Here is a 27,358-nt window from a genome sequence, read left to right on the forward strand (position 1 = left end):
CACTCATGTTGACAAGACGTAAAGGTTCATGTGCTCGACGTGACACAATTAACAGCATCATGGGAAGTGTAGGAAAGATCGTGAATCTCATGGGGAAGAGATTCAGGCTTTTATTCCATATTCTCTTAAATATCATATTCCACAAACATAGATACAGTCAAATTAATCAATTTTATCTCATGTAAAATATATTTGATCTCAGTGGCAGAGACGGGTAAATGAGGGAAACTAAAAACACAGCAAAGAGTTAGTTGGCTAACGAAAATAAAATACCACACAATATCCAGTAATCTACCGAGGGTTGTAGGAAAAAGGTAAAACTATAAAATGTATCTGATTTCTGCTCCAAAAACACCTCAATCCTAATGCTTTTACCACAGGGCCTAATGTCTTCAATATGATTATTAAGTTCAAATCATTTTCAGAGAAAACGAAAAGGCTGTTTTGAATGAAGGCCTTCACAAATACTTTCAAAGCAAATATGTTTTGTAGAAAATCAAGCTATAACCATGAATCACCCTGTTATACTAGAATATCTTTTAAATATGTACACTATACACAAATACACCCTGTTAGATACACTTTGCATACCACAATATAGTACAGTGGCTTATTTGTCTTTGTGCTTAGAACCTTGCATTGTCCATGCTTGCAAGTTGATCAAATGAAACCAGGAGTCATTTTGAGACGGTGGGCGACAAACCTGAATATGAATATCCATGTGAGGTGTCTTTACCTAGAATAAAGTGGGGTAAACCCCTCTCTGACCATACAGTAGAAATAGCAAAGAAACAATGCAAGTCTTGACTCATCTGATGTCCATGCCTGACTGCTGCTGTTGTGCTGGGCCTGGGTGCAGGGTCCAAAGGATGTCCAGTGGTAAATCAGTTATGGAATCATTTCAGGTTACTGACTATGTAAAGATTCTCTTATTTTAGAACCCTCAGCTACGTAGCAAATTGCTGGTAGAATGCCAGTTTGACCCTTTCTATATGGTGACACAGCTTTATGGCTGGTCCCAGTTTCAGGTCCATACACTCCTGCACCGTGGGCAGGTTGAGAAGGAGCAGAGCCTGTCCATCAATCTCCTGAAAACACAAGCACGGTTATGGGGTAAGACAACAATGGTCATGGATGTAGGCCACAGCGTACACACAGTTATACAGTAAAGATAATTATCGTCTGTGTGTGTCTGTGTGTGTGTAATTATTACCTGATCCAGGAAAATGCGAGCCAGGGGAGCACAGTCGGTGGTCCTGATGAAACGCACCACATCAGTCACACTCCACTCTAGGGGACTGGTGTCCAAACACAGCTTCTGGGGAGTCTCACCTCTTGAGCGCTGCAAAACAACATGCAAGACACAAAGATGCAGTTAAATTATGGTTTTTAACTTGAACAGGGACAATAAAGTCTAGACAATACAACGTACTGTATATACAGTGCCTTGCAAAAGTGTTCATCCCCCTTGGCGTTTTTCCTACTTTGTTGCATTAAAACCTGTAATTTAAATTGATTTTTATTTGAATTTCATGTAATGGACACACAAAATAGTCCACATTGGTGAAGTGAAAAAAATAACTTGTTTCAAAAAATTCTATACAAAAAAATATGTAAAAGTGGTGCGCGCATATGTATTCACCCCCTTTGCCACGAAGCCCCTAAATAAGATCTGGTACAATCAATTACCTTCAGAAGTCACATAATTAGTTAAATAAAGTCCACCTGTGTGCAATCTAAGTGTCACATGATCTGAGTATATATACACCTGTTCTGAAAGGCCTCAGAGTCTGCAACACCACTAAGCAAGGGGTACCACCAAGCAAGCGGCACCATGAAGACCAAGGAGCTCGCCAAACAGGTCAGGGACAAAGTTGTGGAGAAGTACAGATCAGGGTCGGGTTACAAAAAAATATCAGAAACTTTGAACATCCCACGGAGCACCATTAAATCCATCATTAAAAAAACTGAAAGAATATGGCACCACAACAAACCTGCCAAGAGAGGGCCGCCCACCAAAACTCACAGACCAGGCAAGGAGGGCATTAATCAGAGAGGCAAAGAAAATACCAAAAATAACCCCTAGGAGCTGCAAAGCTCCACAGCGGAGATTGGCGTATCTGTCCATAGGACCACTTTAAGCCGTACACTCCACAGAGCTGGGCTTTACGGAAGAGTYGCCAGAAAAAAGCCATTGCTTAAAGAAGAAAATAAGCAAACATGTTTGGTGTTTGCCAAAAGGCAAGTGGGAGACTCTCCAAACATATGGAAGAAAGTACTCTGGTCAGATGAGACTAACATTGTGCTTTGTGGCCATCAAGGAAAACACTGTCTGGCGCAAACCCAACACCTCTCATCACCCCGAGAACACCAGCCCCACAGTGATGGTGGTGGCAGCATCATGCTGTGGGGATGTTTTTCCATCGGCAGGGACTGGGAAACTGGTAAGAATTGAAGGAATGATGGATGGCGCTAAATACAGGGAAATTCTTTAGGGAAACCTGTTTCAGTCTTCCATAGATTTGAGACTGGGATGGAGGTTCACCTTCCAGCAGGACAATGACCGTAAGCATACTGCTAAAGCAACACTCAAGTGGTTTAAGGGGAAACATTTAAATGTCTTGGAATGGTCTAGTCAAAGCCCAGACCTCAATCCAATTGAGAATTTGTGGTTTGACTTAAAGATTCCTGTACACCAGCGGAACCCATCCAACTTGAAGGAGCTGGAGAAGTTTTGCCTTAAAGAATGGGCAAAAATCCCAGAGGCTAGATGTGCCAAGCCTATAGAGACATACCCCAAGATACTTGCAGCTGTAATTGCTGCAAAAGGTGTCTCTACAAAGTTAACTTTGAGGGGGTGAATATTTACGCACGCTCAAGTTCAGTTTAAAAAAATAATTTCTTGTTTGTTTCACAAAAATAATTATTTAACATCTTCAAAGTGGTAGGCATGTTGTGTAAATCAAATGATACAAACCCCCCAAAAATTCATTTTAATTCCAGATTGTGAGGCAATAAAAAATAGGGAAAATGCCTAGGGGGGTGAATACTTTCYCAAGCCACTGTATTAACAGTGAACAAACAAAAAGTCAAGGCACAGTAGTTTACCTTTGGTGAAGGTGGGTGGTTCTCATCATCAGAGTAGGATGGGGAGCGAGGTTTCCTGCGCTTTCGGGTTGGCCGGGGCGTTGCGGGAGGAGAAGGGGATGGGGTGGGTGGTTGTGACTTCCCAATGGAATATTCTGAATCGTCCTGATCATCCTGGAGTTCAGAGCCAGTATCGTCACTCAGAGAGTCCTCATCATCCAGATCCTCCTCCTCTCCACTCCCCTGTGTTAGAGAAAGGGATGGTTCAGTTTAAAGATGTCTGGATAGATAGAGATATATGTGTGTGTGTGTGTGTGTGTGTTACCTGTGGTGAACCGGCAGGTGTGTTGTCCAGTGAGGCTGAGGAGCGTCTCTTCTTATGGACGAAGAGTTGCTTCCTCCTCTTCCTCCTCCTACCTCTCCTCTTCACCCCCCCTTCCAGGTTAGAGTGCCCCCCTGGTGGGCGGCCCACTCTCCTACTCTTCTTCTTACCATAGTAATAAGCTGTAGGGAAAAAAATCAATATTACAATCTTTGTCCTCCTGAGGATTATGCATCCAATACTTTACCATCGACATAGATGAATAAACAAAGTACACATAAAAACAGACACTGGTTCCCTTAGATTTTTCCCCCCTGCATATCAGCATGATCTCAATAACACCAGATATTTTAATACCAGTTTTCACAGATATGCATTAGATCTAGATTGATTGATTAGGGCAGGGGCTCACCAGAGCTGAGTACGGCACGTCAAATGTTCTACTGCTTGAGTTCCTGCCCCTCTTATAGAATATTAACTCAAAAGTATTGTGGAGCGCCTGCACCTAAATATAAACAGTAAAAGCACCCAAAATGAGTACCGGCACCTATTACAGTTCAAGTCAAGCACCGGTGACACATACTATATTTGGTCTTGGTGAGCACAGAACAGTTCTCTGAGCAGCGCTCCAGAACCATGCGAGATCCAAACAGGTTTGGGCAACACTCCAGCTTCATGCAGGTCTTCCTACAAAACTCAGCCACGCAGTCTGCTGTACGCACTATCTCCACCGTAGCCCGGTAACTCTTTCCCTTGTACCTGCCGGCCAAAAATAGATCCTCAGGTTAGCAACGCTAGGACTGCTTAGCCAGGCCCAGTACACACTTTAATGAATCAACTCAAGCACAAATATGAGCAGAAAAGTTACAAAGGGGTGATGTTAATGACAGAGAATGTGTTCCTCACTTGGCTTTGAGCGTCTCTCCATGGCCGTGCCAGCGGCCCTCCTGGTCCAGCTGCAGCTCCCTGAGCACCCGGCTGGGCTTATAGGCAGAGTTGATCAGCAGAGTCAACACCTGGACAGGACACAGGGAGACGGAGAGAGACATGAAGGGATTAGCATGGATACTATTCAAAGTGGGAAGTGATCTTTAGGGATAGTACAATTTTGCCCTATTACTAACCGCTTTTAGAAGAATTGAGTAGTGTACTTTACTTTTGAGTATATTGTAATATAGTTATAATATCGTGTAGTATGGTTTTCCAATCCCACTAGGGTGCTCACCTCTTTGAGCACCAGGACACAGTTGCCAGGGCCGACACACTGGGGCAGCTCAGCGATGCGGCCCTTGTTCAGGTAGGGGCCAGAGAAGCAGCGGTGGTTGAAGTAGATCTTGGGACAGCAGTACTTCCCATTCCCCTGTCCTGTACAAAAAACATCACACACATAATGTAATAGCTGTGCCTCACCTCAGAAACAATCCTAATGTATTTGTCTGGGATGTCTAGATGAGACAGAGAACACTCACCAGTCTCTGATTGGCTGGTCATCTGCTGCTTGAGTGCGTCAGGTGTTGAGGATTTGGGTGGAGCTCGGCTTTAGGGACAAAGAMACAGGTTAGTCGTCAAAGTGCACGGGAATGGAATATTAACCAATCAAAAGTGGACAAACAGCCAATGAACAGCCAATGATAGAGTCCTTCCTTTCCCATAGGCCTACTTACTGTTTCTCAGGCTGCACCACAGCAATCCTCCTCTGCTTCTCAACTGTAAGACAATGTATAATCACCATGAAACTACTGAAACTATACACAGTACTGTCAAATATTGTGACTGCAATATTAACAATTCCATGCATATTGTGGCATGGCACCCCTTCAGATTAGAGAGAGGAACACAGAGGGATCCTATTTTGGGACGCCCACCTTCGGGCTTGATGGGGTACAGCAAAGGGTAACCGTTGGTCTCACACCAGCTGACAGGAAAGATGTCCAACGAGTCCACATGAGCTATAAGGTCTGGCATAGCCTGTTTCAGCCCTGGACACACAGGGAGACAAATGATTTAATCACACAACTTATTAATGATCTAATATCAATACCATCATTGTGAACAAGCTCACACTTAAATGGTCTCAAACTAAGCTTTAAAAATGCAGGGCCCAGATATGAGGCGTAGCTACAGGTTCTCACCTTCCAGGCCAAGCCAGATATGTTGCCCTTTAACCTTGATTACTGATGCCACGTGAATGTGCTCAGGTGAGAGTGGGTTGACCGCTTCCAGCTTCATGGCCTCTTTAAAGCTGTGATCAGACTGTTCCTGAGACAGACAGAGAGACATCAGGAGAGAGAGATTATTCATTGCCCCTGTTCACCCATGCTATACACTCATGTGATAACATGCATTGTTCTATGAGGCCATTTGTCAGACAGCGCTTGACTCACTGTGGGGAAGCAGTTTTGGGGTGCTGCCTCGGCATCACACTGTTTCAGGTAGTCTGCCCAGTCAAAGTCCTGCCCCTGGTACCCTACACAACCGGAGAGAGAGAAAGAGACCACAATACAATTAGCTTAATGTTTAAAAAAAAGTTGAGCACAGTTTTAAAAGTAGTTCTGTAAATGTTACTAGTGTTTACCCACCTGGAGGGGGGCTGAGCGGGAGACCGTTTTTCAGGCTCCACTGGGCGGGAAAGATCCCAGGACTGTCCCTGTGACACAGGAAGGACTTCCCACTGCCTTCTGACACCAAATCATCACCACAGAGATTGTCCATCTCTACCAGGAAGTACTGGTCACTGAACACCTGAAGAGAAGAGGTAGGGTATTACATCATACTCATGTTGGCTCCATGCAGTAGTTACCCTACCCTTCCTCCATGACCATATCACACCCAAAGCTAGCCTCATACACTACCATACTGTATCTCACTGACTACCCACTTCCACATGGAGTGGATWCTCCCAGAGTTAACATGGGTACTATGTCAGGATTCATCTTTACTCTCCTAGCCCTGAGGTGAACACTGATCTGAGTGGACTGAATATGCAGCAACAATATGGTGGAAACTGTTGGGTGGAGTACCTTCATTACTGTACTGCCATCATCCAACCTAGTCATTAATTTTAGCCTGGGAAGGACACATTCATACAAATCCAGGAGCCTGAGGTGAGAGGGGGACAGTAAAGAGGTTGTTACCTTGGTAACGGTGGCAGGACTGATGCAGAATGGGGATGCAGGGTCAACGGCCTCCAGTTTCATCCCCTCAGTGAAGCAGTGGGCAGCGATGACAGGCCGGTCCTGATGCACGCACACACCACACAGTGATGGCTTATTATATTAATATTGCACAGGTATTCCACAGACCCTTGTAATGTTAGTAAATAATGCTTGGTAGTGCCATCACCTTATAGAACTCCTCAGAGAGGGCTTCATCATGAGGCTGATCAATCATTCTCTGTCTGACCTCCTCCCACTTCTCCTCTGTGTGCAGGGCGATCAGGGCTGAAACAAGCAAGCACACACACAAATTATCACGTTAAAACAGTAAAAACCGCAACCTTTGATGCATAAGATCACATATTTGTGATCATTGTTGAGTGGTCCCTGCAGCGTACCATCACAAATAGCAAGTAAGCAAGTAGCAACAGAACGCAGGATGCAACCAACATGTCTAAACAGCATTGCTCTCTGAAAAACAATGTTACTGATGGGAAATAAAAGGTATTCACAACTTTATTCCTTAATTTCACCTTTTATTGTAAAAGATAAACGCAAACTTCATCATCCAAGCATCACACGGAACACATCCACAGCCAAACTCGTTCCATAAACCAGTCTATATAAGAGGCTCTGCTGAGAATTATAAAAAAATATATATATATWTTTTTTAAACATAAGTTAGCAACCTAACAGCTAGACTTGTTTGCAATGTACCACATCTCTGGTGAGCACAAGGGAGAAATGTAATATTGTTTAGAAAAGAGATGCATGTCAGCTAAAATAACAGCAGCTAAATCCTTTATGATGGCAGCCATGTTTGTTTATGCTTGACAAGCGAAAACTCCCTAATCCCCGAATGCCATTCACTATAAGACACAAATAAACTAAGTCAAAGTCAAAGATGGCTGCGCCCATTTTCTAAAAAACATGAACTTTGTTTGGCCACTTTTCAGCATATTACAAATCTTCGATGTACTTGTTACAGCATATACAAGAACCGGAGTACATGACTTGACAAGTCATTTACAGTGTTTGACAAATCACATAGCAAATAAAATGTTATCAACTCACAGATCATCACCCCAAATAAAAGCCTCCTGCCTAGCCTAACCATAGCATGAAAGCTAAACAGGGTTGCCAGATTTAGTTAAAACCATTTTAGGATGTGTAATGGGAATTTTAATGTTTGGGCTTTTCTTATAATTTCTGTATTCTATTCATGTGCTGTTCGATAAGCCAATTTCTGTGTTCATGCAAGTGGCTGACTGTACAAWTCCTCATTTATCAGTAGCTGCAATTTGGCAGTATGCCCAGATGTTGTTTTGAGAACGAACGAAAGATATCTCAGTTAAGGTCTCAGCTTAGAGAGGAGAAGCCTTGCGAGATGTTGGTCTGTCACATGTTATGAAACAGTATTGGTTGGTCACATGAATGAAACAAAAACGGTAATGATGAATTAATTATGCTAAATCTTGTAAATATAACTTGTTTGTGTATAGTCATATATAAGACAACTGCTGTATCTGCCCAAGGAGAGCTCCTGATTGACATGTGTACTATGGTGCATTGAGTTGGTTGGAACCTCTCCAGCACTCTGACAAATAAACAATGATTCATTTAAGATTGACATCGAGTGCCCCTGTGTAAGAATTTCGACAACAGATGGTTTGTGGGAGGGGTTAATTTAATTTGTGGGGGATTTCAAGTCGATAAGGGGTAGAAATGGGGGAAGGTATCGTGGGGGGATATGATGCAGGAAATATTACTGTGTTGGGGATTTATCAATATTTGGGGGGCAAACACAGGAGAAGTTTATACGCTAAATAAAAATAAACCCCCCTGGAAAGGAGGGGGGGGGGGATCTGAGCTAGCAACCTGGAGTAACGATAGTTACAATCGAAGTCAGTTGAGTGAACCATCCCTTTACCTTGTTCTGTTATAACATCTTTGGTCTGAGATATTTACGTGACAACCAGAATGKTTTATATGATGTCAACAAACATGGTGCCACACATAGCTGGCATTAGCTCATCATAATCAGTACAACTTTCCAAAAAGTATTTTACACGTCATACACTACATGACCAAAAGTATGCGGACACCTGCTCATTGAACATCTCATTCCAAAATCATGGGCATTAATATGGAATTGGTCCCCCCTTTGCTGCTATAATAGCTTCCACTCTTCTGGGAAGGCTTTCCAATAGATGTTGGAACATTGCTGCAGGGACTTGCTTCCATTCAGCCACAAGAGCATTAGTGAGGTCGAGCACAGATGTTGGGCAATTAGGCTTGGCTCGKAGTSGGCGTTCCAATTCATCCCAAAGGTGTTCGATGGGGTTGAGGTCAGGGCTCTGTGCAGCTAGTCAAGTTCTTCCACACCTATCATCTCAACAAACCATTTCTGTATGGACCTCGCTTTGTGCACGGGGCATTGTCATGCTGACACAGGAAGGGGCTTCCCCAAACTGTTGCCACAAAGTTGGAAGCACAGAATCGTCTAGAATGTCATTGTATGATGTAGCGTTAAGATTTCCCTTCACTGGAACTAAGGGGCCTAGCCCAAATCACAAAAAACAGCCCCAGAGCTCCACCACATTTTACAGTTGGCACTATGCATTAGGGCAGGTAGCGTTCTTGGCATCTGCCAAACCCAGATTCATCCGTCGGACTGACAGATGGTGAAGTGTGATTCATCACTCCAGAGAATGCGTTTCCACTGCTCCAGACGCAAATGGCTACGAGCTTAACACCACTCTAGCCAACACTTGGCATTACGCAAGGTGATCTTAGGCTTGTGTGCGGCTMCTCGGCCATGGAAACCCATTTCATGAAGCTCCCGATGAACGACAGACTATTTTTTCGCACTACGCGCTTCAGCATTCGGTGGTCCCTTTCTCTGCCGTTGTTGCTCCTAGACYTTTCCACTTCACAATAACAGGACTTACAGTTGACCGGGGCAAGAATTTGACAAAGTGATTTGTTAGCAAGGTGGCATCCTATGACGGTGCCATGTTGAAAGTCAATGAGCTCTTTAGTAAGGTCATTCTACTGCCAATGTTTGTGTGCGGAGATTGCATGGCTATATGCTCGATTTGGTACACCTGTCAGCAACGGGTGTGTTTGCAATACCCAAATACTTATTTGAAGGGGTGTCCATATGATTTTGTAAATATAGTGTATGTGTCCATTACAATCTATGCAAGAATCGGAATGCATGATTTGTCACCAGTACCTGAAAACGTGAATAAAACAGTAAATATATTATGCTCCATACATACAGTTGAAGTCGGAAGTTTACATACACATAGGATGGAGTCATTAAAACTTGTTTTTCAACCACTCCACAAATTTTTTGTTAACAAACTATAGTTTTGGCAACTCGGTTAGGACATCTACTTTGTGCATGACACAAGTACTTTTTCCGACAATTGCTAACAGACAGATTTACTTAACTTATAATTCACTGTATCACAATTCCAGTGGGTCAGAAGTTTACATACACTAAGTTGACTGTGCCTTTAAACAGCTTGGAAAATTACAGAAAATTATGTCATGGCTTTAGAAGCTTCTGATAAATGATGTCAATTAGCCTGAGTCATTTGAATCAAAAAGAAATCAGCCAAGGCTTCAGTAAAAAAAATTGTAGACCTCCACAAGTCTGGTTCATCCTTGGGAACAATTTCCAAATGCCTGAAGGTACCACGTTCATCTGTACAAACAATAGTACGCAAGTATAAACAACATGGGACAAAGCAGCCATCATACCGCTCAGGAACGAGACGCGTTCTGTCTCCTAGAGATGAACGTACTTTGGTGCGAAAAGTGCAAATCAATCCCAGAACAGCAGCAAAGGACCTTGTGAAGATGCTGGAGGAAACAGGTACAAAAGTATCTATATCCACAGTAAAACGAGTCCTATAAATCGACATGACCTGAAAGGTTGCTCAGCAAGGGAAGAAGGCACTGCTCCAAAATCGTCATAAAAAGCCAGACTACGGTTTGCAACTGCACATGGGGACAAAGAATGTCCTCTGGTCTGATGAAACAAAAATATGGCCATTATGACCATCATTATGTTTGGAGCAAAAAGGGGGATGCTTGCAAGCCGAAGAACACCATCCCAACCATGAAGCACAGGGGTGGCAGCATCATGTTGTGGGGGTGCTTTGCTTCAGGAGGGACTGGTGTACTTCACAAAATAGATGGCATCATGAGGTAGGAAAATTATCTGGATATATTGAAGCAACATCTCAAGACATCAGTCAGGAAGTTAAAGCTTGGTCGCAAATGGGTCTTCCAAATGGACAATGACCCCAAGCATACTTCCAAAGTTGTGGAAAAATGGCTTAAGGACAACAAAGTCAAGGTATTGGAGTGGCCATCACAAAGCCCTGACCTCAATCCTATAGAAAAGTTGTGGGCAGAACTGAAAAAGTGTGTGCGAGCAAGGAGGCCTACAAACCTGACTCAGTTTACACCAGCTCTGTCAGGAGGAATGGGCCATAATTCACCCAACTTATAGTGGTTTGTGGAAGGCTACCAAAACATTTGACCCAAGTTACAAAATGTAAAAGGCAATGCTACCAAATACTAATTGAGTGTATGTAATCTTCTGACCCACTGGGAATGTGATGAAAATAAATCATTCTCTCTACTATTATTCTGACATTTCACTTTCTTAAAATAAAGTGGTGATCCTAACTGACCTAAGAAGGGAATTTTTACTAGGATTAAATGTCAGGAATTGTGAAAAAACTGAGTTTAAATGCATTTGGCTAAGGTGTACAGTCGAGCCCAAAAGTTTTGAGAATGACACAATATTAATTTTCACAAAGTTTGCTGCTTCAGTCTTTAGATATTTTTGTCAGATGTTACTATGGATACTGAAGTATAATTACAAGCATTTCATAAGTGTCAAAGGCTTTTATTGACAATTACATGAAGTTGATGCAAGAGTCAATATTTGCAATGTTGACCTTTCTTTTTCAAGACCTCTGCAATCGCCCTGGCATGCTGTCAATTAACTTCTGGGCCACATCCTGACTGATGGCAGTCCATTCTTGCATAGTCAATGCTTGGAGTTTGTCAGAATTGGTGGTTATTGTTTGTCCACCTGCCTCTTGAGGATTGACCACAGTTCTCAATGGGATTAAGGTCTGGGAGTTTCCTGGCCATGGACCCAAAATATCGATGTTTGGTCCCCAAGCCACTTAGTTCACTTTTGCCTTATGTCAATGCGCTCCTTCATGCTGGAAAAGGCATTGTTCATCACCAAACGTTCCTGGATGGTTGGGAGAAGTTGCTCTCGGAGGATGTGTTGGTACCATTCTTTATTCATGGCTGTGTTCTAGGCAAAATTGTGAGTGAGCCCACTCCTTGGCTGAGAAGCAACCCCACACATGAATGGTCTCAGGATGCTTTACTGTTGGCATGACACAGGACTGATGGTAGCGCTCACCTTGTCTTCTCCGGACAAGCTTTTTTTCCGGATGCCCCAAACAATCGGAAAGGGGATTCAGAGAAAATGACTTTACCCCAGTCCTCAGCAGTCCAATCCCTGTACCTTTTSCAGAATATCAGTCTGTCCCTGATGTTTTTCCTGGAGAGAAGTGGCTTCTTTGCTGCCCTTCTTGTCACCAGGCCATCCTCCAAAGTCTTCACCTCACTGTGCGTGCAGATGCACTCACACCTGCCTGCTGCCATTCCTGAGCAAGCTCTGTACTGGTGSTGCCCCGATCCCGCAGCTGAATAAACTTTAGGAGACGGTCCTGGCGCTTGCTGGACTTTCTTGGGCGCCCTGAAGCCTTCTTCACAACAATTGAACCACTCTCCTTGAAGTTCTTAATGATCCGATAAATGGTTGATTTAGGTGCAATCTTACTGGCAGCAATATCCTTGCCTGTGAAGCCCTTTTTGTGCAAAGCAATGATGACTGCACATGTTTCCTTGCAGGTAACCATGGTTGACAGAGGAAGAACAATGATTCCAAGCACCACCCTCCTTTTGAAGCTTCCAGTCTGTTATTCGAACTCAATCAGCATGACAGAGTGATCTCCAGCCTGGTCCTCGTCAACAKTCATACCTGTGTTAACGACAGAATCKCTGACATGATGTCAGCTGGTCCATTTGTGGCAGGGCTGAAATGCAGTGGAAATGTTTTTGGGGGATTCAGTTCATTTGCATGGCAAAGAGGGACTTTGCAATTAATTTCAATTCATCTGATCACTCTTCATAACGTTCTGGAGTATATGCAAATTGCCATCATACAAACTGAGGCAGCAGACTTAGTGAAAATGTATATTTGTGTCATTCCCAAAACTTTTGGTCACGACTGTAMGTAAACTTCCGACTTCAACTGTATATACGGTGTGCTACAGTWGAAATGACATCACAATAAAGACACTATAATGATAACGTAATAAGYCACTTACTTTGATAGGAACGCACACATGTTCAAAGTTTTTATTAGRAAGGAAAACAAATATTAAGGCAATGTGGGCGCCAGCTGGATAATATGCCAGGGGAAGAAAGTTTGTGTTCTGACTGGAGATCTGCAAATGTCTGCATACTTGATCTGGGGAAACACTTGGGAAGTGCTTGGGATCTCCTCYAAGAGAGAAGTTTGTCCAGCTCAGTAAAGCCTCAAACATAAATTGTCCACAACAGTGAAATGGGCTACTTCTTATGTGAATTAACAAGGAGGCGGAACACACCTCAATTGAAACTGTTGTTAGAAAATAAAACTTGTTTGAAAATAACTTMAAATTGTTAAGTTAAAACATAGCCTATAGATAATTAGCAGGCAGTGTGCCMTGGTTTGAGGACAGCACAGGTTGACTGTCCTGTTGTGTAATAATCACATTTTGGAACAGTGAGTGCATTCTGACATCACACACATAAAAGAAACATTGGGGCGACCGTTAGAGATGTGGAACACGCGTGAAAAGGTTAAAACTGAATTTCCCCAAGGTCTTTCTGAAAAGAGGATCAGTTTACCTGAAGGAGGCCTGAGGGTGCAGCCATGCTCCTTGGCCCAGCCAGGTGGGTGGAGGCGGGGGTGCAGGTAGTAGAGCCAGAGGGTGGAGTGCGTTTCAGGGAGCCCCTCTGTGCCAGCTAGGCGTAGTCTCAGCCTGCCACCCACATTCTCCTCCACCTCAGCGCCCCACGCCACCCCAGGGTCAACACTGTCCTGCAGCTCCACACTGCAGCCTGGAGACATCAGGTCCACTGGGTCCTTACGACGCTGAGGCTACACACACACACACACACACACNACACACACACACACACACACACACCCACCCACACACACGTAAGAACTCACGTAAGGAGTTCAAAACCCTTGCTTATCTGTCATACATTCCCAGTTGTTCCAGTTTATAACTGAGCACCCCCTTACCCCTTCCAGCAGGTTGGCAGGTGCACTGCACTTCTCAGCCAGGGCTTTCTCCAGGACGCCCTCCCAGTCTGGCTGTTTCTCTCTCACACCTGAGGGGGGGCAATGGAGAGGCACGATTACAGAATATGGAAAGAAACCTCAGAAATGTTTTTAGAAAACTAAATTTTAGATTTTACTGTAATAACACTTGTAAAACAACACCCGTCCAACTGAGTTTCCTCCCCAGCCCTAGTTCTCTTACCCTCGGAGGGTCTCATGGGCTTGCCCTGCTGCCGGCTCCAGCCCAGTGGGTGGAGGTCCGCCGTCATGATGTCACACCAGAAGTCAGCGCGGCGGTCATCGTGGTAACCCTCATAGCGCAGGAGGAGCAGCTGGCCACAGGTGGTGATGATGGTGGCCACCCAGTAGGGTTGGTCAGGCTCTGAACGCACACACACCTCCAGCTTCATACCTGGAGTCAGTCCTGTCTGCAAGCCCTGGTCCACCTGGGGGATATTGAAATATCTTATAAYGTGAATTTGGGATCAAGAGTGTGTGAGTATTGTGTGTGGTTATGAGAGGATTGTGAGCGGTCTCAGTACTTACGTGTTTGAAMGCATGGTGTGGCACAGACACTGTCCCGTTRTCCTCCAGATATTCATCCCAGTTAAAGTCAGACACATGCTGACTAGAGTCCTCATCTGCAACACACACATACACCAGTTCYGTTCATTTTGTTACGTTAGAAAGCCCTCGTCACCAATAACAAAGCTGGAGGTCCATGTAATTACTCACCAGACTCCAGTGACTCGTGACTCATGGTAGCTCCTCCCACAGGCCAAGTCTAGAAGCTCTGGGGAAGAAAGGAGAGCTGGATTATTATTTGTGTTTGACAGCCAAAATCAGGAGAGCAAGTAAGAATAGTAGGTGGTTGGTAAAAGTGGCACAGCTGGTYAACGAGATGTAATTTGTCCAGTGATTACATTTATTTTTGTGAAAGTTGAGGGGGCTTGCCAAATAAAAGCATAAACAAAGCTTAGTTAGTGTGTGTGAGAGAAGTGAAARGGAGAACATTTAGGTAAGGGTTTTGAAAATACAAATGATCCTTCTAGCTAAGTTTCTAAAAGCATGAGTGAGGCCTCTTAAAGACACGATAACTTTGAACCAAAGTTGAGCTGTAGGCTTATAGCCAGTCTGTGACAAAGCAGATTAAAGAATTTAACACAAAAGAGAAATGGCATTTATATACCGGGCATGAGAGAGCATTGGAAATGACAATAGCTGAGAGGTTTGTGTATAGGATGTAGAAGATAGCTGCTCTGTCACTGCTGCTCCATTCAGCAGGGCTGTCAGGCCTGTCTTTGTCAAGTCTGATGTCTCTATTAAAGTAGAGACAGCCATCAGACAGGGTCCTTCTGACCACCGCACGGACACCGCGACCCAGGATCAGCCCATCCTTTCYCCCACGACCCTGCCGCCCTCAGAGTACACACACAGAGCTATCCAACCAAGCCCGACTGAATTTTCTGACACACACAGACAGTGTAAAGGGCCTCATTGTGCTGGAGGTCATACTCACGTCTCACACTAGGGAGGATAAAAAGAGCAGCAGAGCCATTTAGCCATTTGCAAAGAGCCAAGCCTCACTGTTGAGGTGTATTCTAATACCTGATGATCACACAAAAAAGTATTCTAAAAGTTGTTGATAAAGATTGAAAATGTCTGCAAGTTTATTTTAATATGATATAGACAAGTTAGAATGAAGCTGAGAAGGGAAGGATGAGGGGGTTGATGAAATATTATTTTATTATGCTMATATTTCTGGGAAATCATAGCTAATTCGGTTAAACAAACTCTCAGTTCATCACCAAAGTGAACAGGATGACTAACAACTTCCCCTATCGTTTGAAAGAGGCCTGCCCAGTATCCACACACACCACCAGGCTCCCTGCCAGTCTGACTCTCTCCACCAAAAGACAGACCAGCAGAAATACACTGACTCGCCCTGAAAGAGAAACTAGAATGCATACACAAAAACAAAACATATTTTTAACATGCCGCTGATTGAATCAAGTCCTCTTAGTCACTGGGTGATCAATGGGCAGGAAATGCAAACAGAAGAAATGCATTGATTGAACACACAAGGGTTTGAGAAATGTAAATGAAAGTGAAGTCTTGATGACAAGGGTTTATGTCAAGAATAAAGTTAGACTATTGGGAGTATTTTCATCAAGTGTAACACAATTACAATAATATTAGCCTATTTGTTTATGAATCCTTTTTGTCAGCAATTTGCCTTCACATTGGCTACTTGTTCTTTGAGAGATTGTATTATTTCAGGGTTGCATGTTACCAATGTCAAGTAGGGGCCTAATGTTAGTGGGGTGCCCGTGAGCCCCTCGCACGTCAGAGGGCAGTGTTGTTGTCCCAGTGTTGTTGTTGTCCCAGTGTTGTTGCAGTGTTGAAACTGTTATTTGAACTGGATTTTTCGTGTAAATGGCCATAGAAGAGCCTGACCATAAATAGCTCCAACTTAATTAACCAATGGCAGAAGTAAATATAAAAGTTTTGCGCAAAAAAACCCACTTCGCATTGCTATTTCATTGGCAAGTCAGAAGAAACAATGTAGCATTTTAGCCTATAGATGCACGTCAATGTTTCACAATGTTGCAGTTTATTGCCGCAGGTCAATTGAAAAAATGTTGCTGCGATCACTCAAGTTGCATAACTGGGAAGTTGGACCTGGAGAGAAATTGGCAGTTTAGTGCTTAGAGTAGCCTACGTTGAAATATCAATGTGTATAGCATAATTTAGGCCTTATCTGTTAGGCATATTCAATCAACTACAATTMAATTWAAAAWATTACAATTAAAAAAATGGCTAGGCTATTTGTAAAATAAAATACATCCGCAGACGTCCATCAAGCTTGTGCAACCGTTATTATATAGGAGCGATATCCAACTAAATAAATGGATTAAGTACATTAACAACATTTGTGGGAATTCCGATAAAAGGTTACTTACCGCAATATGGATATTAATTTGAACGKACGAGCGCCGATGATCCAACTTTCACACTGGAACGTGCACTAAAGAGAAGAACACCGAATGCAATAAAGAACATGTATTTCATAGCTTCTCTGTGTTTATGCCATATAGGTCAGTTCAGATGCCAACGGCACCGCAGTAGAATGCGGCTGATTCGGCACATGCTAAAAACGCCTGTGACCAAGTCAAGTTACTGAAACGTCATGGCTTGAGCGATAGGCTATACTAAGCAATACGGGCGCTTGCACTCGACCGAGCCAGAGTCATCTTTTTTAGAGACGGGAAAAAAGACGRAGACAGCACCAAATTACATTATGTCATATTAAGATCTTAATAAACAAAATATTGTATGTGAYTATTTGGTCACAAAATCTGATTCTTACCAGTAAATAGTTTTTCAAGTCGGTTTTAGATGCCGTCTCTTTCCYCCTAGTCGTTCACGACCTCATTCCAATATGGCACAAACTGCCACTGCGCATGTTCTGCCGCCTATATCTACGTTCTAAACCAGAGTAGCTGATATTGTCGGCGTTGAGAATAAAAATATGACTTCCACCTTCAAACACAATAAAAATCTAATATCCAAAACCAGAATGAACAGATGCAAAGAAACAGAAAACAATGTTTTCTTTAACGTTGTTTAATAATGTTAATAATGTTAATCTTCTTTAACGTTGATTGAGAAAGAACATTTAGCCTACGTTTGGCAAATTCCCTTATGGATTCAACACTTTGTTAATCGTTGAACTAGAATATGGATTGCATTGGCCTATATAATCGAGCCACTTTCGTTGAATGGCATTTCTTTCTCCCCCAAACTGTCAAGGTGATATCGACTTTTGACTGAAACCGCATAAAATAACTCGATGTTGCTTAATTTTGCTCCATTGTTCGGCACATTAATTATCCCCCCGCCTCCCAGATTTTTTTTGTGGGGGGGGGGGGGGGCGGTGATAAGGTGTTTATGAAATGTTTGGGTGTAGAGCTTTTTAGAAATATGCTTTCATGGCGAACCCAATGTGTTCTAGATTTGAAAATCGTTATAAAGAGACCCGTTTGTTCAAAGCAGGTTCCCACTAGGCTGTTGACTCTATAGGCTAKAGCTTAATCCCCACAAATACCAATCCATTTGGTAACAAAAAAATGTCTGAGCTGTCCCACAGTCGTTGAGAATGGAAATGGCATAACTACAATTCAATAAATGTAGAATAACAATAATCCATTCGCTAGAATGAACATGTACGAATGGCTTGAACATTAAAACAACAACAGTTTATTAGCCTATTTCTTTCCAATTTTACAAAATCGATTTGATCTTTCTAAAATATTTTTTTCAACATGAAGTAGCCGCAGATATGATAATCATCAATAAATCAAAGGGGAAATAGGTCTAGTGCCATTTTGAGACATAACATGGGCCTATGTGGTTTTATTTTGGAGGGGAAAAAAGGATGTGGATTTATATTCCTAATATAAACCTCAAATGTCAATGGTGTCCGAGTTGCAAGGGATAGAATAATATGCAGCCATAACATGAGATAATCTTAATTTATACAGGCTTTTATGAGCCTTCTAAAGGCTTGGAAGCTTGGCAGATGTCCCAATGATGCAACTTTTCAACCATTGTTGGTTAGTGCAGTGAGTTTATGTGATGCCAGGCAGAGAGGGAGGGAGCGGACTCAGAGGACAGTTGCCGTGCGCACTGCAGGAATGTCGTCGGCCTCGGAGGCTCAGACAATGAGATGAATAGTAATTGTAGAACCTGACCGCTAGATGGCAGTGTAGTCAACCTATTGTAACCTACAGTCAAAAGCAGGGGCGTTACAACGATTTGATGACATTGGGGGCTTAGCCCAAAGCCAGAGGAGGAAACCTAGCAGGGGTTTCTGGGGGTCTCCACTGGAAGAAAAAAACTATAATTTCAACAGCTAAATGCATCAATATAGTGGACTTTGAGATGAACATTAATAAGAAGAATCAACATGTCAATTTTATTCAAAAGCCAATACAATATAAATACCATACAAGACATTCAGGTAACTTGCACCTTCCCACCTACCACAGCAGTGGRGTCAGTTCAGCCAAACCTAGGGMATGGCAAAGTGGGGTGTTGGGGGGATGGAATTTTTTGGAAGTTGAAGCTCATTTACTGCCTTTGTTCACAATTTATATACTAAAAAAAWWRATATTTGGAGAACAGCAAAAAGAAACAAAATGTATTATCACCCGAATATTAGGTTTAAAGGTCTGTGGAACAGCATYTACAATGTCAACCACTACTCAACCTCATAAATTGACTKATTTACTTGTGGAACGGCACATATACCAGTGCAACGTGAAATAGATGCATAAAARACGCTATCAAGTCAGAACAAGGCCGACTTCAAATGTCGACGTCCATGAGTTTCAAGTTTGGTTTTTCTACCATAAAATTGCACCTTCATAATAATGGATTGCATGCATCTATCATCAAATTTGCAGACCAATGTAAGATAGGCTACTTTTCCTAATGTGATMAATAGATTYCATAGTCATAATTTAGGCTAAAAAAGCTAAACAGACAGTTCTGAACAATGCATGCCTGAGTGCGTAGTGACAGGGTAGGCCTAATCAGAGACATTTCTTCTGTCTTTGCACAGGAAAAATGAGACCTTCTATAAACATAGTTCATGCAATTCTACTACACTTTATATGACTGGAGACATAACATCATTTTTAARATGACACAAATTAGTAGCCTACTCAGCTGAAGAAATTTGGACACAACCACAACCTCCTCATCTAGCCCTATGAAAAGGGGAGACACAAATTGTACGACCATGTGACGACCATCTAGCCTGGAGGAGGAAATTATTGTCCCCCAAAAACCGTTCAAGTGGTACTGATCCAATGATAAAGGCAGTGGTTGTGTCCAAATACCCATACTTGCATCCTTAATAGTAGGCCGTTTGAGTACGTGAAAAAATWATGTTTAATATTATGAGACAATTTGAAAATCAAGTATACTTTAAATGCCCGGATGTCATACTTATTTCGGCTTTGACAAAAGCTGATCAATTAGATGGGGAAGCGATACCGAAATCAACTAATAGCTGTGAAACAACGCAATCGCACATGACACATTCTCAGTATTTTCTAAAATCGAATATGGTTTAAATGCCATGATGTTATACTAATTTTGGCTCTTCATTTAGTAGAATTCGATGCACACTTTTCCACAATGCGTTGGAAGAGCTGGGCTGCGAGTGATAGTCCCTYGGTCTCTTCAAGTAGCTAAACAACAGCTAGGCCACTTAATTGGGAAGAGRCGATTAGTGAAGCTTCTGCAGTGTTGTTCAAATGTAGGCTAAGTAGTTTTTGTTCTCCTTAAACTTATCACGAGTATAGGCTACATCTTTGAGAATAAAAATATTTGGATTTGTTTTACCCAAAGTGGATTTCTGTTTTCTCATTGAAAAGTGTTTATTGTTCTCTTGGACTTCATCAGAGCTTTTAAACTAAATTCTAAACTGTCCTTTACGTTTCTGAATGTCTCGGCACCAGGGACTCGGYAWGTGGCTGCGTTATTGATGTCACGTTAATCAGGCCTTTTAATTTGAAAATATGGATTGTTTASTATTTAATTAATGGATTAAGCCTTAGCAGTKATTCTCATCTCATTCCCAATCATCAGTGCTTTAGTTTATTATGTTGCTGTCCAGCGATTCTGAATTTGTGATGCATCTGACTGTCCATATTTTTCTGTACAATAGCCTTTTGATTTGGTGTGTGTACTAGGCAATTTGATTTAATTTATATATGTTACTGCACTTTGGTTATACTAATAAATATGTTGAAATGTAACCAAATAATCTGTTTCTGTCTTCAGTCCTTTTAAAATAAGATAGATMGGCTTTATGGGCTATGGTACAGGTCGCACGTGATAGTCTGCCTATAACCAGACTGAGAACTCCATTCCTATTCTATTCAGTGTTTTGATAAATTAATCGAATTGGAAATTAGCTTCACTGAACAAAAATATAAAGGCAACATGTAAAGTGTAGGTCCCATGTTTCATGCGCTGAAATAAAAGATCCCAGACATTTTTCATATASACAAAAAGCTTTTTTCTCTCCAATTTTGTGCACAAATTTGTTTACATCCCTGTTAGTGAGGTTTTCTCCTTTGCCAAGATAATCCATCTACCTGACTTGTCTGGAATATCAAGAAACTGATTAAACAGCATGATCATTACACAAGTGCACCTTGTGCTCGGGACAATAAATGGCCACTCTAAAATGTGCAGTTTTGTCACACAACACAATGCCACAGATTCATCTGCCACCATCACGTTTCAGCGTGATAATGCATGGCCCCATGTCGCAAAGATCTGTATACAATTCCTGGAAGCTGAAAATGGCCCAGTTCTTCCATGGCCTCCATATTCACCAAACATGTCTCCCATTGAGAATGTTTGGGATGCTCTGGATCAATAGTGTGTTCCAATATCCAGCAACTTCGCACAGCCATTGAAGAGGAGTGGGACAACATTCCACAGGCCACAATCAAAASCCTGATCAACTCTATGCAAAGGAGATGTGTTGRGCTGCATGAGGTACAGTGCCTTGCAAAAGTATTCATCCCTCTTGGTGTTTTTCCTATTTTGTTGCATTACAYCCTGTAATTTAAATAGATTTTTATTTGGATTTCATGTAATGGACATACACAAAATAGTCAAAATTGGTGAATTGAAATGAAAAAAATAACTTGTATCAAAAAATACAAAATGGAAAATTGGTGCATGCATATGTATTCACCCCCTTTGCTATGAAGCCCCTAAATAATATCTGGTGCAACCAATTACCTTCAGAAGTCACATAATGAGTTAAATAAAGTCCACCTGTGTGCAATCTAAGTGTCACATGATCTGAGTATATATACACCTGTTCTGAAAMGCCTCAAAGTCTGCAACACCACTAAGCAAGCGGCACCACCAAGCAAGCGGCAACATGAAGACCAAGGAGCTCTCCAAACAGGTCAGGGACAAAGTTGTGGAAAAGTACAGATCAGGATTGGGTTATAAAAACATATCAGAAACTTTGAACATCCCACGGAGCACCATTAAATCCATTATTAAAAAACGGAAAGAATATGGCGCCACAACAAACCTGCCAAGAGAGGGCCGCCCACCAAAACTCACAGACCAGGCAAGGAGGGCATTAATCAGAGGCAATAAAAAMACCAAAGATAACCCTACAGGAGCTGCAAAGCTCCACAGCGGAGATTGGAGTATCTGTCCATAGGACCACTTTAAGCCGTACACTCCACAGAACTGGGCTTTACGGAAGAGCGGKCAGAAAAAAGCTATTGCTAAAATACAAGAATAAGAAAACACGTTTGGTGTTRGCCAAAAGGCATGTGGGAGACTCCCCGAACATATGGAAGGTACTCTGGTCAGATGAGACTAAAATGGTGCTTTTTGGCCATCAAGGAAAATGCTATGTCTGGCACAAACCCAACACCTCCCATCATCCCGAGAACACCATCCTCACAGTGAAGCATGGTGGTGGCAGCATCATGCTGTGAGGATGTTTTTCATCAACAGGGACTGGAAAACTGGTCAGAATTGAAGGATGGTGCTAAATACAGGGAAATTCTTGAGGGAAACCTGTTTCAGTCTTCCAGAGATTTGAGACTGGGATGGAGGTTCACTTTCCAGCAGGACAATGACCGTAAGCATACTGCTAAAGCAACACTCGAGTGTTTTAAGGGGAAACATTTAAATGTCTTGGAATGGCCTAGTCAAAGCCCAGACCTCAATCCAAATGAGAATCTGTGGTATGACTTAAAGATTGCTGTACACCAGCGGAAAACACATCCAGCTTGAAGGAGCTGGAGCAGTTTTGCCTTGAAGAATAGGCAAAAATCCCAGTGGCTAGATGTGCCAAGCTTATACAGACATACCCCAAGAGACAGGCAGCTGTAATTGCTGCAAAAGGTGGCTCTACAAAGTATTGACTTTGGGGGGGTGAATAGTTATGCACGCTGTTTTTTWGTGTTATTTCTTGTTTGTTTCACAATAAAAAATATTTTGCATCTTCAAAGTGGTAGGCATGTTGTGTATATCAAATMACACAAACCCCCCCAAAAATCTATTTTAATTCCAGGTTGTAAGGCAAKAAAATWGGAAAAATGCCAAAAGGGGGGTGAATACTTTTGCAAGCCACTGTACTTCTCTGTAAACAAATTAACAACGGACTTTCAGCATGCTTATAGAGAAGGGCACTCAACATGMACTGCACTGACACAAATGACTGATGATTGGTTGAAAGAAATTGATAAGAAGATTGTGGGAGCTGTACTGTTTGATTTCAGTGCAGACTTTGATATTATTGACCATAACCTGTTGAGAAAATGTACAGCACCAGTCAAAAGGTGACACACCTACTCATTCCAGGGGTTTTCTTTATTTTTACTATTTTCTACATTGTAGAATACTAGTGAAGACATCAAAACTATGAAATAACACATATGGAATCATGTAGTAAACCATATATAAACCATATAGTAAACCATATGCCATATGATAACCAGATATCGTTACTCCATTGATTTTCCCAAAAAGATAGAGRGGAAGAACAAGCATGAGTCTCTTGTAGAAAGTAAAAGTCTGCATTAAACCGTTTGCAATACAGGAAAATAGCCTTACGTTTGAGTAAATTACGAATACCACTGACATTYATTGAACAAAGAGATAMACATAAACATCAACCAACAACCTTATAAGCTTTTCCTAAGGATATGTAACTCAAAAGGATTTCCATCCCATTATTAACCTCTCCAACAAAAACAAACAAATACTGGTCATAAAGTTACCAGTATTCTTACTCCCACAAGGGGGAGACATTGTGTAGACTTTACAATAAGCAGTTATTCCCCTATAGTTAGTGTTTAGTTTACCAGTTTTCATGTCAGCCTTTTCTCATTCAAGTGTTTGTGTATATTTTTTTTATAATAAAAGGCTGCTTTTCACCTGGCAGTTAGGCAGCTTTTTGGCCTGCCAGTTCTGTCCGAGTTAGATTCTGMCTCTCTCTCAAATGTTCTGATTRGGCCACATTTCTTTCCCATCGATGATCACTCTTGCACCGACAAAAAAAWGCAGTTTTCCCTGCCTTTCGAGCTGCAGCCACACCGGCCACAATTTCTCTCTTGTCACTTTGTCCGCTGAGGTCAGATCCTCCGTGAACCTCAATTTTTGCTTGATGAGGAATTCACAATTCTTCGCTCGCCTCCAGAGAAGATCCTGTGTAGATCTGTTGGTGAACCGGATGATGGTTGTCCTCTGTCTCTTGTCTTGATCATTGAGTCTTCCCAAACGATGAACGATGTCTACATCTTCCTGAAGTTTGGCTTTTGAWTRGGGAATGTCAGCTACACAGATGTCAACWACTCTGCATTTGATGTCCTCACTCGCCTGCTCTGGAATTCCATGGAGCCTCAGGTTCCACCTGCGCTGGTATCTCTCCGCCTCATTCACCTTTTGCTAGAGTTCAGCCCCCTTCTCAACATTTTCATGGCAGATAACTTCCACTTTCTTCATGTCACTTTTGAGAGTTTTCACTTCTTCAAAGATAAAGTCAACAGATTTTTTCATGGCCTCAATTTTCATTGTATTCTCCCTCACCATGTCCTCCAAGCCACTTGCCCTTTCATCTATCTTTGCTGTTAAAAGCATTACAATATTGTTTTGCATCTCAAGAAGTGACATACCCTCTTGGCCTCATCTTTTTCCCCTGGGGCTTGACTGGAGTGCCGGAGTCGTAAGGTAACGAACGGCCTGAGCTGTGGACTGGAGGGGCGCAAGTAGTGAGCATTGTTGTCCGTGCTCACCACATTTTCATCACCCATTGCAGTATTTCTCCCCACAGTTACATTCTGAAGAGGAGTACCCAAAATRATACCATCTTTTGTGGTTAATTTTCCATCTGACGATCTCCATTTATTTTCTTTTGGTTCTGGAAGTGTCCATGTACGTTCGACAAGTTAGATTTCGAGCTAGCTATCTAGTGTTGTCGTAAACTAAACTAAATCATATTCATACTGGGTTTTATGACCGTAGAAATGACCAAATGGTCATATTTGGGTAAGGATATCCAATAATTCCTTCAGCTACCAAAACAACTTATCTGCACTGACCGCCTCCGCATCTTGCGCGCCCTCCGTAAATTGTATTTTGTCTGTAATGTGTTATTTCGTTATATGTCAGAGCCCAGTAAGACTAGCCATTGGCGTCAGCTAATGGTGATCCTAATAAATCAAATTAAATCAAGCCCGCCCCCAATGACGCCGACGCCAAAAGATCATCTTCCTGTGTAAGTGTCTCTGAGGAGCAAAGTTGTGACAAAACATTTATGAGAAAGTGTCACATTTTGCAAATATAGAGGCAATCAAAACGTGATGGAAAACACATCACCATAAATAAAAAGACGTGTTTATTTATAATCAAATGTAAAATATGAAGACAGTAAAAAAGTACATCCTTTATAAATATTGTGTCTGCTTAGGGCAATCAACATTTTCATTTCATATCCAGCATATTATTATTTTCTTGTTACAATACCAGGGGCCTCATGCACCCATTATTTTAGAGYGGTCATATAGTACACGAGGATGGATGGTGAGGGGATCTGAGAATTCTGAGAAGTTGGAGAGTTTTGCATTTTTCAAACACCTGAAACAGCTTTTTCCTGCAATATGGAGCCATAATTGTTATGCCTAATTCTATGTAACTATATTATATTTTTCTGCATAGGTTATTTAACCTGTTCAATTMTKATTTTAATTAATGATGCACATTGATTCTTTAAGAACTTTTATATCTTAATAAGAGTTTAGTACAACTGCCACACTGGTATATAGTCTCATAACCCAAGAATTAAAGACATTTTTGTATTTTCTAAAGTCTAGCAACCTTGCCAGCAGACATTCCAGCTAAGATAGTTAGACAAGCTACTCTAACTTGATGGATAGCCTGAAATGGCTGGCATAAATATGAGGTTGGGAGATTAGGAAACTATCCATAATTATTGGGACAGTGAAGCATTTTTTATTTTGGCAAAATACTCKAAAAGTTTGGATTTGAAATCAAACAATGACTGAGGTTAAAGTGCAGACTGTCAGATTTCATTTGAAGGTATTTTCATCCATATCGGGTGACCAAAAGTATTGGGACAAATGTACTTGTATGTGTATTAAAAGTAGTCAAAAGTTAAGTATTTGGTCCCATATTCATAGTACGCAATGACTACATCAATCTTGTGACTCTACACATGTGTTGGATCCATTTGCTCTTTGTTTTGGTTGTGTCAYACTTTTGGAGTATAGAGCCAAAATAAAAAATGCTTCACTGTCCCAATAATTACGAAGGGCACTGTAGCTGGCTAGCTCAAGTCAACTTCATAAAATTGCTAGGTGGCTAGTATTACAGAGAAACAACAAAACGTGTTTTATTTACTTATCAAGAATGAATCAATTGGCTACATAGCGTGATCAAATTTATTTTCATACATAGCTCCTGTGAGACCTGCCCATAACCGGCAGTAAGAATCAACTGTGATTCACTCGACACTCCTCCTCCACTGACAATACTCTCTGCACGCATATCTTTGGTCTGTGATACACCTGGGAAGGAACCACTTATTGGTCCAGACTATGTGGCCCCTCCGCAACATACTGCTGACAGATCTTTTTTTTTTAAATAATGATGAAAATATGTGGGCTCTCTAGGTTTATTCCTAGGTTCCTGCCTTTCTAGGGAGTTTTTCCTAGCCACTGTGCTTCTACATCTGCATTGCTTGCTGTTTGGAGTTTTAGGCTGGGTTTCTGCATAGCACTTTGTGACATCTGCTGATTGTAAAAAGGGCTTTATAAATACATTTGATTGATTGGCTTAAAAATTATATTTAGTAATTAATGTAACATCTGAGGAGGCACGTGCGCTTGTGCCCCCTATGAGCATGACGCCTCTGACAATACTTTCAAGTAACACAAGACCCAATTATCCATCCTTTTGCTAATGGAATACCCCCCAACACACCCATATCCTTCAAAACGACACCTCGTATAGTACCGTTAAATTTACTCCCTTCAGAAAGATGTCCCACTCTGTTTCACACTTACTCAGGTCTTAATCAGAGTAGCTGCAMTTGGTTCAGGAAAGTGGGAAAGCTGCAGTACTGGTTGCAAACCCTTAGTTTTATACCATGTGGATGGGCAGATAGATCCACACAGTGAGAGGGGAATGAGACTATCCATGCCTGCGTAAATCTGTGTGTTCTCTACTGGTCCTGTTTCTACAACAAGCTTTTATATGCAGCACCCTTTC

At 41.9% G+C, this 27,358-nt stretch overlaps 1 protein-coding gene across 2 annotated transcripts; it reads right to left on the reverse strand.

Moving 5' to 3' along the window:
- Positions 1–64: 64 nt before the first annotated feature.
- LOC111969926 (scm-like with four MBT domains protein 1) lies at positions 65–17,465 on the reverse strand. Of its 2 annotated transcripts, XM_023996320.2 has the most exons (22): positions 17,379–17,465; positions 16,972–17,036; positions 14,744–14,801; positions 14,555–14,649; positions 14,211–14,454; positions 13,970–14,058; positions 13,567–13,819; positions 6,752–6,849; positions 6,544–6,645; positions 5,989–6,151; positions 5,794–5,876; positions 5,542–5,668; positions 5,275–5,388; positions 5,074–5,116; positions 4,879–4,946; positions 4,635–4,774; positions 4,316–4,425; positions 3,993–4,168; positions 3,413–3,591; positions 3,109–3,330; positions 1,214–1,342; positions 65–1,088 (listed from the first exon to the last, which is right to left on the reverse strand). In XM_023996320.2, exons 3-22 carry the CDS (start codon positions 14,766–14,768, stop codon positions 948–950), a joined length of 2,601 nt encoding a protein of 866 aa, XP_023852088.1. In that variant the 5' UTR covers positions 14,769–14,801; positions 16,972–17,036; positions 17,379–17,465; the 3' UTR covers positions 65–947. The 2 variants fall into 2 exon arrangements, with proteins under 2 accessions (XP_023852088.1, XP_023852089.1); XM_023996321.2 differs by lacking the exon at positions 16,972–17,036 and having other exon boundaries at positions 17,379–17,461.
- Between the last annotated feature and the right edge of the window lie 9,893 nt (positions 17,466–27,358).

This window comes from Salvelinus sp. IW2-2015, linkage group LG11 (genome assembly GCF_002910315.2).
Source record: "Salvelinus sp. IW2-2015 linkage group LG11, ASM291031v2, whole genome shotgun sequence".
NCBI classification, from domain to species: domain Eukaryota; kingdom Metazoa; phylum Chordata; class Actinopteri; order Salmoniformes; family Salmonidae; genus Salvelinus; species Salvelinus sp. IW2-2015.